The sequence below is a fragment of the Tupaia chinensis genome, unplaced genomic scaffold, assembly GCF_000334495.1.
Source record: "Tupaia chinensis unplaced genomic scaffold, TupChi_1.0 Scaffold143936_1, whole genome shotgun sequence".
Lineage (NCBI taxonomy): Eukaryota > Metazoa > Chordata > Mammalia > Scandentia > Tupaiidae > Tupaia > Tupaia belangeri.
In genome coordinates this window covers 1,513,889-1,527,363 of record NW_006203787.1, presented here as the reverse complement: position 1 = coordinate 1,527,363, position 13,475 = coordinate 1,513,889, and the positions used below count along the sequence as shown (strand labels likewise).

Sequence of the window (13,475 nt, the reverse complement as noted above, 5' to 3'; positions counted from 1 at the left end):
CGTGTTCCTCTGTGTCCGGGAAGGAAATAGATCAGAGGTCCCCCAGGGTGCTTAGACCTCGGTACTGTAAAAACCAGCTCGGCCAGGCAGCGGACGCTTCCCTGCCTCGCTCCGGAGAGAGCTGCGTTTGCATCCTAGCTGGTGGTTTAGACGCCTCCAGTCTCCTACTCTGAGTTACAGAAGTCCCACCACCGCCCAGGTTCCAGGTCTCCGTGACTCTGTTTATTGTGGCAACCGTCCCCGGCAACTGCCGGGTGCCGAGCTCCTCCGCCGAGCCTTTGGGTGTGGAGCAGTGAGAAGCTGGAGGTGCGGGGTGCAGGCCTGCAGCAGGCGCAGTGCGCGGCGGGACCTCCGCGCAGGGCGGGCAAGGGACCGCGCGCTAGGACCGCGCAGCATGGGCTGCGGCCCCTCCCAGCCCACTGGACGCCAGAGACGTGCCCCTGCGCCCAGGAAGGGCTGGGAAGAGGGGTGCAAGGTAAAAAGAAGAAGGAAGGGAGGGAAGGAGGAAAGAAGGAAGGAGAAAAGATAGAATAATAACAGACATCATAAAGTATTTTCCCTGAGAAACCTCAGGACCCATGGATGGAGCTAAAAGAAATATTGATAGTATATATACCTAGAGATATGTAGATATACATGGATATAGTATCTCTCTCTCTCTCTCTCTCTCTCTCTCTCTATATATATATATATATATATATATATATAGAAACTATATAGTATCTATATATATATTCAGCTGTATATACTATACAGGTACTGTGTGTGTATATATGTACATATATATTATATGTGGGTATGTATATGTGTATAGTATATACATATATAATATGTAATATAGTGTATGCACATGTCATATTGTATACATTTATATGTATATACTAAACATATATATGTGTGTTATGTATATCATGTACATTTATATTATGTGTATATTACATATATAGTATGTATATTGTATATATACAATTGTAAGACCAGTTTTGAACCTTTTGTGTTTAGAGAGCCTGCAGAGGTGCTCATGCCCAGGGCCAAGGCAGGGGTAACTGGTGGAGGTCCTGCTCAGCCCTGGAGCTGCAGCTCTCCCAGGAAGGGGTCTGGCCATGGGACTGCGAATCTTATTGGTTTCTGGATCTCAAGCCCTCTAAGCTTCCTCACACCTCTGTGCCTGCACCAACCACACCCTCTTCCTGAGATGCGCTCAGGAGCCCCATCCTCCATGGCCTGGTGAACCCCTACTTCTCCATCAGAACTGAGCCCCAAAACAACTGCTAGGATGCTTCTTTATCACCTGGTAAATGTTTGCTTAAAAATCCTTCTCCACCAAGGGCCAGTAGGTGGCATAGCAGGTAAGGCGCTGGATTCCCACATGTCCAACCACAGTTCCAGTTCCCGAAATATGGCTTGAAACTCACACCAGGCACGTATGTGTGCCCAAAATCCCAAGATGAGTGTGGATGAGAAGGGGTTGTGAGTGGCCATCCCCCCCTCCAGGGAGTGTGCTCGCTCTCTCTCTCTCTCTCTCTCTCTCTCTCTCCCTCTCCCTCCCTCCCTCCCTCTCTCTCTCTCCTGGTCTCTGGCTAGTGCACATAGCAATAAAAATTGTACAGAACTATTGTATATATCTGCTCCCATGTTTGCTTTGAATCCTGAGCTGCTGGCTCCTCAATAATGGCAAGGGCAATTTTATCTTTGTACCTTCTGTGCTTACTGCATCACCTGACCTGCATCAGGTGTGGCAAACGAATAGTTCTTGAGTATCTGCTTGTCCCTCTCAGGTCCCAGATTCTTAATGTCTTCTCCCCCCACCCCCACCCCACAGTAGCACAGTAGGCTAGCAGCAGTCTGCAAGGAGGAAATTCAGTATTGAAATAACCTGAAAACAGACTCAGAGTCCACTCCCTCGTGTGCACTGTCCCCACCCAGCCCTTGACTTTGGAAATCTGATCTGGAACGGTCTGATTAGCCTTAATTGAACACTCCACAGCTATCAGAGTAGCAGTGCTGTCTCTACTTTCATACGTGCATAGGGCTTGGAGTTCAGGAGCTCAGTATTTTGTTTAAAACGAGACAGACATGTTTGCTTACATGAAATATTCATGTTGCTTAGCAGTATAACTTTAAAATTTAACTTCTCAAGACCTGTCTACAGGCTTTCTCTTCACGTTTACCTTAGTCTAAACTGGCAAGAAGGTACAGGAATGAGAAAAGCATGAGAAACTTCTCTTAGTTGAAGAAATGCTCTGAGTTTCCACAAATAACTCAAAGTTCCCTCCCTGCTATAATGACAGAGAGGTGGGTCAGCTGGTGGTGTGGTGGTTAAGGCAACTGCATTCAAGATGGCCAACTGCTTGGTTCCAGTCTCAGACCTTGCAGCCTGTAAAACACACTGAGTACTTGTGCACACACACCCCCAAATCCTAAAAGAATGGAGGTAAAGAGATTGTGAAGTGGCCATCCCCTCGTGGGGAGTGATTTCTCTCTCTCTCTCTTTCTTTCTCTCTCTCTCTGGCCCTATAGCACAACGAAAACAAAAATAAAAACAAAGAGGCTAGATTGGAATGAATGCTCTCTGGGGACCCTTCAAAGTTTTTCCCTAATATCTGATAAGAACATTTTTGCTCATTATTAGTAAAAGGGACTAAGTTACTTCTTTTTAAATGATCATATTTCTAAGTGCTTCTCTTTTTTTTTGGGGGGGGATAGGTCCTATTAATTATTACACTAAAAAAATCAAATTTCAAAAAATGAATTCTCCCTATATATCTGTAGACAAATATATTTATAAAATGCATCTGTTAATCATTAATTAAAGAAGGTTTTAGTTCCAGGGAACCTAGACAAATGATTGTCCTCAAACTGCTTGGAAAATATATTTTCTTAAAGCTTTTGAACACAAGTAGTACCTGCAGACCAAAAAAAGAATTAGAAAATTTTCACAACAAACAAAACCCCACCTGTTCATAGTTAAAAGCAATACCTTTCCCGAAATGCTGATTTCTGTGCATAGCTGTTAGCTTAAAATTCACACCTTTTAAATTCTGTCTAAAATTGATAAAATTACATCCCCAAGGCATGGAGGTATAAATTAAACTTGGTACAAAAGTAGTTCATCCGTGTTGTAGCATTTTTTCCCCTAAGATTTTTGCCATAAGAACATATCTTATGTTCTTATGTGCTTGCCAGCGAGAGACAGAGAAAGAGAACGTAAAAAATCCAGGACTCGAACTGATGTGGAACAAGCCAAATCTGATAATTGCATGAAATTTCTGTTCTGATATAGAGAAACTTCTGCATAACCTTGAAGCAGCCCAGGGCTGGTTGATAGCAGCCTGGTCTTTCTGTTCCCCAGCATGCTGAAACTGCCCCTCCCCTGAACTGTTGAGCAGCCAGAGGCCTTGAGCTCCCTGTCTGCCAGCTCTGTATTAGGGCAGACACAGAGCCTCTCCCCCGATAGGACACTCCAAGCGTGCTGAAACCACCCCTCCCCAATTCACCCTTAAAAGACTGTGTCCAACTCTCAGCTGGGGCTGAAGACTCAGAGTGTTAACTCCTCCATGCCCACCAATGTAATAAAAGAATTCTCCTTTTGCTTTCTGGAGTGCTGTTTTCATCCTCAGTGTATTTTTCTGCAACAGAACAGCTATATGGGAGTCCAGTGCCTTAACCACCATGCTACCTATGGGCCCCTGTAGCATGTTTTAATACCAACACTCCTCACCTAACAATCAAGGTCTGCTCCTACAACTAAGTAGTTAAGTGAGTTGGCTAAGTGAGTAGTTTAAAGGCCAAGGTCTTGTGTATGTTGTGCCGCCACAGGGTAGGTACTTTTCAGTAGACATCACAAAGCATCATGCAAGAGTAATGTAGTTCTCTCCATACAAAAACCATACATTAGACAAACACCAGAACACAACAAGACACACTACAACACAATCATAGAAACCTGACATCATTGTTTTTTGTGTTTTTTTGGAGAGGTTTTTGATATAGGGCGCGTGCGCTCGCCAGACAGAGAGAGAGAGAGACATAGAGACAGAAAGCAAGAAATCACCCGCCAGGGGGGATGGTCATGCCGCAATCCCTTCTCCTGCATTCTCCTCTCGGGATTTTGGGCACGTACACACACACGCCCGGCATGAGTTTTAAGCCACTGGGTCCAGGACGTGAACCACATCGACTATGTGGGAGTCCAGCGACATAGCCATTACGCTAACTGCTGGTTCCCACATCATTGTTTTTATTGATTCTGAATATAACTATGGGGGCATGGCCAAGTACAAATTTATAAATGAAATATATAGTCTTGCATGATAGCAGTCACTTCATATAGTGAATACTAACAGACTGGGAGATGGAGGCAGACTGAGAAAGAGGGTTTCCAATACTCACACAGACAGAAAAAGGGGATTCCTCCCCCTGGAGAATTGGCCTTAAGTGTAAGTAGTTGTTAAACAGGTAGGTCCTTAAGTGAGGAAAGGTCATGTGCCCTTTGCTGTACATGTTTGTAAGACCCACGTAGAATGGAGAGAGACTTTTACTAGGTGTGAAAATATGAACTCTGCATGTGTTAGGTAGAACAAGAACATTGTCATATCCCTGAGACCTAGATCTAATTAATTCATAAAGATCTCTGATCTTTGGACTGTTTATTTTCAAATCCTGATCATCAAATTGGGTTACATTTCCCAGAATGTGTTACACAGAGATAAGATATTGGAAAGACGTTCTTAGTTTTTAAGAGAAAAATCTTAAGTTTCTACTCTGGAAAATGAAGGCTAGAATATGTTGCTTGACCCTAGAAGATTGTGTTTTGTCTGCTACAGTTTAAGTTGGTTATTAACAGCACTCCGAAGCAGGCTGTCTCAAAATAAGCCCAAACATGTAAAGATCTTGTTAAGATCGGGATTCCAAATCCAAGTGGCTTTGAGGAAACAGTTGTGAGGCCATTCACAATTGGGTTGTGGTATTCACATCTTTTCCAAGCAGTCGTCTACAGAATGTCTTTGTGAAAACTCATCTTTTACACTGAAAATATTCACATTCGCTTTCAGTTTCAGGATGGGTATTTGACTACTACTGCTACTGCTGTCATTGAATCTATTAAGATTTGAGACACCCCAATTGGAAATGTGAAATGATGAAATTAGTCCCTATGTATAACTGAGTGCTTTGCTACGTTCAAAAAATGATGAATGAGGGCCATCAGGTGGCATGGTGGTTAAGGTGCTGGATTCCCACATGGCTGATAGTGGTTTGAGTCCCAGAACTAGTGACTTGAAAATCACACTGAGCGCATATGCATGCATGCATGCATGCCCAAAAATCCCAGAAGGAGAATGGAGGAGAAGGGATTGTGGCATGGCCATCCCTCCTTGGGGCTGATTTCCTCACTTTCTCTTTCACTGTCTCTCTCTGGTGAGTGCATGTGCCGTATGGCAAACACCTTTTAAAAAATGAACTTGTGAAACAAAGTGAACTTGTGAAAATACTCCTCTTACTATCACCACAGACATTAGTTTTTAATAGTCTATTTAAGGAAAAAAAGGAAAAGAATGCATAACATGATTTGCCTCTTTACCTGCAGCATAAACGGTGAGTTCCTGAAAGAAAAACATCATATGGGGGGGGAGGTCTCTTTTTCATTTGTTATGTGTAACAAATATGTGTGCATTAATCATATGTGTTATACATCATATGTTGCAGGTGGCATGTGAGATGTTGTATATAAAAGCTCTTTGCCTAGATTTGCTTACTCTACACAGACTACACGGCTAGTAACTGTGTCTATGAAGAACGACAGGTGGAAGGAGAAAGAAAAGTGCAGGTCCAGCCCATAGCTTAGTGGTTAGGCTCTGTACATTGGAGGCCAGATCCCACATGGCCGATGGTGACTCCAGTCTCCCCCTTATGGCTTGAAAAGCATGCTAGGCACATGCATACACCCCATTGAGAGTGCTTTATCTCTCTCTCTCTCTCTCTCTCTCTCTCTCTGTATGTGTGTGTGTGTGTGTGTGTGTGTGTGTCTGTCTCACATGTACCCTTTGGCCCTAAAGAGAGAGAGGTACATGGTTACTTTCAGGCTTTCTCCCAGATCCATCAAGTTTTTGTTTGCTGGTTTGGTTGGCTGGCTTTTCATGTTTTCCCACACGGTCTTGAGCCACAGAACTAAATAACCGTCAGCACAATAAGCTGATGTTGTTTAAGCTGCAGTGATTCTTCTATGTAAACAGTGATAAGAAGCTATGGCAGTCTCCCTGTGAATATGGGAGAATTTCTGATTGAGTTACAAGAACTCGGGAATATAGTGTCACTATAACCTAGCAATTGTGATTTTTACTTAGCCTCTAAGGAACTTCCAGACTTTGGAGTGCTTCCAGAAAGTCATCAGACCTACTTATGTTTTTCAAAATTCGTATGATTTTTTTTCAAAGTTTTTTTTTTTTTTTGGCCAAAGGGGATATGTGCTTGCCAGAGAGGAGAGAGACAGAGATAGAGAAAGTGAGAAATCGCCCTCCAGTAAGGATGGCCACACCACAATCCTGTGTCCTCCATTCTCCTCTTGGGATTATAGGCATGCACACATGCGTGCCTGGCATGAATTTTCAAGCTGTCAGGTCCAGGACAACTTCAGTTGGCTATGTGGGAATCCAACACCTTAACCACCATTCCAAAAGTACCAAGAGTCTTAGGTAAAATCTTATTTTTCATTCAGTTTTCCCAAAGGGAGTATTTCCTATATTGGTAATAGAGCCATCATTTTTTAGAGAATTATTTAATTTTATGTATTACCATTATTATTCAACTTAACCAGAGGGAGACAAAGAGAGAGAAAGAAAACAAGCCACCAGGTCCATGGTCAGGTTGGCCATGTGGGAGTCCAGCACCTTAACCACCATGCCACCTGCCAGCCCCTCTAGAGTCATCATTTTAAAAACCAGAAGGGAGGGTCTTACCTACCTTTCTAATATTTTCTGGCTCCAGCTTTTTCCCCCATTTTCACTGCTCTGTCCTAGTTCACATTTAGTCAAATCTCACCTGGACAAATGCAAGCACCGTAACTGGCCACCCTGTTCTACCCCTTTCTTCTTCCCACTCCTGTCCTTCCACTAACCCGGGAGCGACCTCTCTAAGCAACACACCCGATGATTTCATTTTACATCTGTGGTCAAAAATCCCACAAAGGATTCCTTTTCCATTTCATATAAAATTTGCCTCTCTTTCCCACCTCAGTACCTTGTGTTGTCTACTTCAGCCTATCTCTGCTACACTAGAACAATTCAAGCTCCTGGACACTCAATATGGCTGCATAACCCAGTCTGGGTGTAGGCTTTTCCCTCCATCTAGAATATCCTTTCCTCCTTCCCTATTGGAAACTTATTTATCAAGACCTAATTCAAGCCTCTTTTAAAAACAACAACAACAAAAAGAAACCCTCAAAGCTTATTTATTTATTTAATGAAAGAAGCAGAGAGACAGCATCCTCAACAGTGTTCCCATGCTGCGATCCACCTCCCATCTCAGCCAGCCTGACATGACAAGCATGTGCATGCATGCCCAGCGTGCTCAGGGAGGTCCTGGGACATGAACCCAAGACCTTTCCCATGTGGGTCCAGTTATGTTATCATTATACCACCCCCTGACTTCCACTTCCTCCTCTAACCCTTTCCGTTCCCCTGACCAGATCCACACTTGTATCACTGTGCACCAAGGCTGTGCTACACAGAGCAGGAAGTGGAGGGTGGAGACCTAAGGTGCTTTAAAGACTCAGGAGAGAAGAGCACCCTTTGTACCAAAAAGGCAGAATAAGGAGTTATAAGAAGAAGCGCCAGAAAACAACACTCAGGACCAGGTACTTATGTTCTTATTTTTCCTGGGGACACTAAAGAGGTGTCCCCTAGTATATGTGTCTCTGATGGAGAAGGGGTTGATACCTCCATTGAATGGAGAGGTAGGAGAGTTGCAATCCACACAATGAGAGAAAGGCCAGCACTGTATGGTAGTTACGGGGGATACAAGAAAAGTTTTCCTGATCATATTAATATTTTGAATGTACTTACTCTGGGCCCCGTCACCTTCATGCCAGGTATGTATGTGTCCAGGATCCTAAAAGGATAAAAAATTGGAGGAAAAAGGATTACAGCATGACCAGATTCCACTGGAGGTGGGAGAAGGGGTTCTCTTTCTATCTCTCCTTATATACACACACACACACACACACACGTTAATTCATTTTTAATTTATGATATTTTCAGCTTATGATGAGTATACTAGAATATAACCCATTGTTGGTTGAAGAGCATCTACATTAGTTTTCTTTTGCTGCTGTGACAATACAAATTCAGTGGTGTAAAACACCACACTTGTGTTCTCCTATGGTTCTGGAGGTCAGAAGTCCAAAATCAGGCCAAGGTGTTGGCGAGGTAGTTCCTTTAGGAGACTTCAAGGAGAAAACCCCTTTCCTTGCCTTTTCCTGAATCTAGAGCTATATTCCTTAAATATTTTGGCTCCTGGTCCCTTCTTCCGTCTTCTTCTCCAGCACCGTAGCATCTTCACCTTGGTCTGTTTCCACACTCCCATCACCTCTTCTGTAGCCTGATCTCCCACCCCACATCTTCCTCTAATAAAGACACATGTAACTGCATGTAGAGCTCAGCTGATTAATCAGGATAATCTTGCCATCCTGAGAGCTGTAATTTATTCATATTTGCTAAGTCATTTCGCCACCTACAGGTTCCTGGGTACCCTTCCACTTCCTGCAGAAACCAGCTGGCTAAATATTCACAAAGTGGCCCCCACAGTAGTGTTTCCATTTTCCAGGAAATTGCAAAGCTCACAAAGCTGTTCTTTCTCCATAGGCTGATGTTGGTGTGACTCATTCCCAAGACTGCAGTCCCCAGACAGAGGAGACTCTGCCCAAGGACACCAGGGATGGTGCCTGGAACCCAAGCCTGGAACCACAAGCCTGGGTAGGAAGCTTACCTGGCACCATTCCAGAGAGTTCTCCATCTTCTAGTGAACAGATCAGAAGAGCACCGGCAGGTAAAACCCCCTTCGTGTTGATCTTTACAAAATACCGTTTCTCTCAATGCATCACATAAGGTATAGTAGGTAGCCTTTTTGTCGTTGCCTTGTTGGCCATCACGTGTTTTAAATGGCAAGGTTCTTATCTTTAAGACGTTAGAATTTAGCCTTAGGCCTTCATCATTAGGCCTTCATCCTCTTCTTGAGGATGAAGTAATTAAAACCATTTGTGTATGTGTGTGTATCTTAAATCAGGAGACCTTATCAGGAGTTGGGATCAGACCTTAGAAAAAGGAGTTGTACAGTTTCAAGGAATGTAAACTCGCACTCCATAACATCTTTCCAAGAGCACAATCTACATTGGGGAAAAGAAAGAAAACCTACATCAGACTGTTTGCCCTGTCTCTCTCCATCAGGGTATCATACAATAAAGAATCTTTTGAAATAGTGAAAGAAGTCATTACAACCTAGTGTGCAATTTAGAAAATGTTGGTGGTTTTCCTTATGTCTACTTAAGTTACTCCCTGGTGTTGACCTAAGTCATCTTATTATGACCCAATACATTTGATCAACCACTGACGCAAACTAAACTCCATAGACCTCTGGAAAAGTATTATTCCATTTGATTTGGGTGGGGGGAAGACTTTTCATTTTGTTCCTTCCTGGCTGTAGTTTCTTCCCTCAGTTCAAGTGGGGGTTGGAAAATGGGTATGTTAGCACACACGATTTCTTGGGCTGTCCTGGCCCATTCAAATGATCAGATTTTACATTTACCCTCCTTTTGCATTTCTGATGTGGCCAACCTGACCTCTGAAAATGATGGGGGAGGTAGGAAGAGTCCTTCCTCTGCTCCACATGCTGGGCCCGTGTGTCCGTCTTTTTCCTCTCTGATAATTCTGTCAATGCAACGCCCTGCAAAACTGCAACACGAATGCTAATTATCTGTGTTGTTAACAGACTACATATTGTCAGGCAGACAAGGACCTGGCATGCCCTAGGACAATCAGTCCAGCTGCCTGTCCACCATCAATGGAGGTATGGGGTGGAGGGGTAGTGGGTAGCAAGAGAGTTCTAAGAGGGAACAGCTCAGGAGAGAGTCAGCTACAAAGCAGATGTTTCTAAAAATTAGTGTAATGAGTTTTCACTCATGAATCACCTATACCTTGGACTTGGGCATGTTCACCACACACTTTCCTCTCCATCCTGCAGTCCCTGGTGTCCTCCCTCTTGCATCCCTACTCTTCCTAGCCACAGAGGATATTGCAAAGAATTTCAACCTTCACACTAACATTTCCCAATGCTTCCTTTTTAAATAAAATTTTTGAGAGGGCTGAAGCCTGATCCATCACTCAGCACCCCCAGTCTCCCGGGTCCAGCTCCCCCAGGCATGGCACAGGGCCTAGCTTCACTATGGCAGCAGCACTGCACAGCACATTCAACTTCATGCTCAACACCAGTGTGAACATCCTAGGCCTGCAGTCCAGTTCCCAGGAGCAGGAGATGGTATAGTCTATGACCACCTGGCAGAACCACAGCTACTCAGCCTCCTACAATAACAAGAATGACAGCTTCACCAGTTTGAGAATTTCCCATGTGGACTGGAGTTACTGGATTCAGAGTGATGACAGTGATGTACAAGGCAAGAGAGAAGCTGACATCCTTTTAACCAAAGTAGAAGAAATGAAAGAATTGAGTCAGAGGGCTGGCAAGTGGCATGGTGGTTAAGGGCGCTGGACTCCCACATGGCTAACCATGGTTCAAGTCCTGGACCTGGCAACTTTCTCTCTCTCACTCCTTCTCTGGTCAAATTAAAATAAATAAATAAAGTGAAATAAAATCATTCTTTTAAAAAGAAACAAAAACAAAAAAGAATTAAGTCAGGACAGTCCTGGGTGGGTGAAGTCATGCTACCTTAGTGAAGCGAAGGGCCACCCACAGATACTGGCCCACCACTGCTGGACTCTGAGCAAGTACAACCTCAATGAAATGAGCATAAAGAAAACTCACCTGATCAGAACATGAACATTCTGCACTTGAACCATTGGGCAGCATAGTCCCATTCTGAGTGGGAATGTAAATTTGGCAGAGAACAAGTTGGTCTGTGGATAGTGACAAAGATGGAATGAGATGGTCTGTGGACTAGCCAGGATGTGCTGATTCTGGGAAGTAGAGATGGCAGCTTGTTGTGTGCAATAGTCAACCCAATACCAAAGTCAATCACTAGGGTGAAAAATGACCAAACGGCAACTGATGGAACTAGAAAAATATGTGAAACACATGTGGCGATGTCTTAGGCAGTCTGCCTCAAGGAGTCTGCTACCAGGTCCTACTGGAAGACTGGACTCTAGTACTGAAGAGGTTCACCAAAGAAGGAAGAAAGTTTGGTATTATGGTTCAAGATCTGATGGCTGTTCCTTTTGTGATTCATGATCTGATCTGACAGCTGTTTCCATCTCCACATTTCTGGAAGAAGATGACACATGGGAGTTTCTCCAACTGATTTTTTTTTTTTGAGAGGTTTTTGCTATAAGGCATGTGCACTCACCAGAAAGACAGAGAGAAACAGAGACATAGAAAGCAAGAAATCACCCTCCCCCGCCCCCCAGGGGGAATGGCCACATCGCAATCCCTTCTCCTCCATTCTCCTCTCGGGATCTTGGGCACGCACACACACATGCCTGGCGTGAGTTTAAGCCACCGGGCCCAGGACTCAAACTGCGATCAACTACATGGGAGTTCAATGACATAGCCAATATGCCATCTGCTGGTCCCTCTCCAACTAATTCTTAACCTCTCAATGAAAGTATTGAAATAGGTTGGAAAATATTTTACACAGAAGAAATGTTTCAACTTGGTGCAATCTCTGTTACTCTACAAAGAACTGCTCAGGAATCTGGATTGTCCTGTGGCGTTCTCAAAGGAGACTGTCTGTGTCCCTTCATATTTGGAGTTGTGGGTCTTTTATACATTTGGAAGAAAGCTAAACCTTGAAGAGATGGACTTCCTCTAAATACATGGGTGTCAAATAGCCTTCCTGACTTCCATATACTCTACACAACTGATTGCAAATTCCTTACTGTTTTCTTTTCTTGATGATTGATTATCAATCAATTTTTTAATTTTTTTTTTCAATTTGCCAAAGACAAAGAAAGAGAAAAGGCAAGTGAGAAAGCACCCCCCCCTTGGGTGATGTTCATACTGCATCCCCCTTCTCCTCCATTTCTCCCTCCTTTTGTAATTTTGGGCACACATACATATGTGTGATGTGTTTTTCAAGCCACCAGGTCCTGGATTCAAACTGCACAATTGGCTCAGTTAGAAATTTTCATAGAAAGACTCCACCCACTAACTGAACTGTATTAAATTTCAGACTTGGTTACTTTCAGGACCTCTGGATGACCACAAAATAGAAGATCGCTCATTTTTGAGGACTCCACATTGCTAACAAGAAAAGCAAAATTGTCTTTAACCTAATAAGCCAGAGCTCTTCATTTTATAATATGATGACATGAAAGTGACTATTTATTTGCTTATTTATATAATTAGGTGATTTGTAATGGGAGGGAAGCCTCTCTCATTAGTGCTGCTTATAAAGGTTCCCCTATAAACTGGTTCAGTAATCATTTTTAGAATGCCTAATAAAAAAAATAAAAATAAAACTTAACTGATACCACTGTAACTCCAGTTCTGATTTGGTTCAAAGACTCTTTTCAAAAAGGCGTATTTTTACTGCTCGAGATTTAGCAGATGGCGTAATTGTAAACTCAGGGTTGCAGAGCTAGAAGTCTCTTGGCAACCTCACGCTGTTGATCCTTTGTATACAAAGCATAGAAACCGAACTGCAACTCATAACAGTCATCAAAAGAATATCTGATTCTTAGCCATGGCTTAGCTTCATAATTAGTGGCATGAACCCATGATGTTGTGCCCAAGTGCGTAAATGTTGTTACAACAAAAAGTAGAACATAACAGCACACAGAAGACTTTTTGTTAGGTTAATATTGCAACTTGCTTTCTAACCTGCATATTTTGCAAGTCCCCCTGCAAGAGCATTAAGAACTTGAACTTAAAAGGATTACAAAAATTTCCAATAGACACACTTATTTAGGTAAGAGTGATGAGGATGTGATTAAGTAGCATGCTTTATAAGGTGTTCATATAGCATCTGAGTGATAAAAACTTTATTCTCCAATTTTGTTTTCTTTCTCCCTCTTCTTTTTTATTTTTTTTAAGGCCTAATGACTAATGGATTAATCAGTAAGCCCCAACCCCTAGGGAATCGAGAACGGCAGAAGTCATCAGACATCCTGGAAGAACTAATTGTTCAAGGAATAATACAAAGCCACAGCAAAGTATTTAGAAATGGAGAATCGTATGATGTCATGGCAAGTAATTTTGTAATTCACATTTGCTTCTAGTTAAAAGTAGCAATAGAGTATGACTGATTGCAA

General features: G+C 43.0%; 1 protein-coding gene and 1 pseudogene across 1 annotated transcript in view; both read left to right on the top strand.

Annotated features, from left to right (window-relative positions):
* The first annotated feature begins 308 nt into the window (after window positions 1–308).
* The window catches only part of STMND1 (stathmin domain containing 1), a 17,553-nt gene continuing 4,386 nt past the window's right edge, over window positions 309–13,475 (top strand). The window contains exons 1-3 of the mRNA XM_006165524.1: window positions 309–475; window positions 8,859–9,042; window positions 13,258–13,409. Of these exons, the coding sequence (XP_006165586.1) occupies window positions 395–475; window positions 8,859–9,042; window positions 13,258–13,409 (417 nt within the window). The 5' untranslated portion in view covers window positions 309–394. The remainder of the gene's footprint in view (window positions 476–8,858; window positions 9,043–13,257; window positions 13,410–13,475) is intronic.
* On the top strand, window positions 10,537–12,015 carry LOC102499165 (spermine synthase-like; annotated as a pseudogene).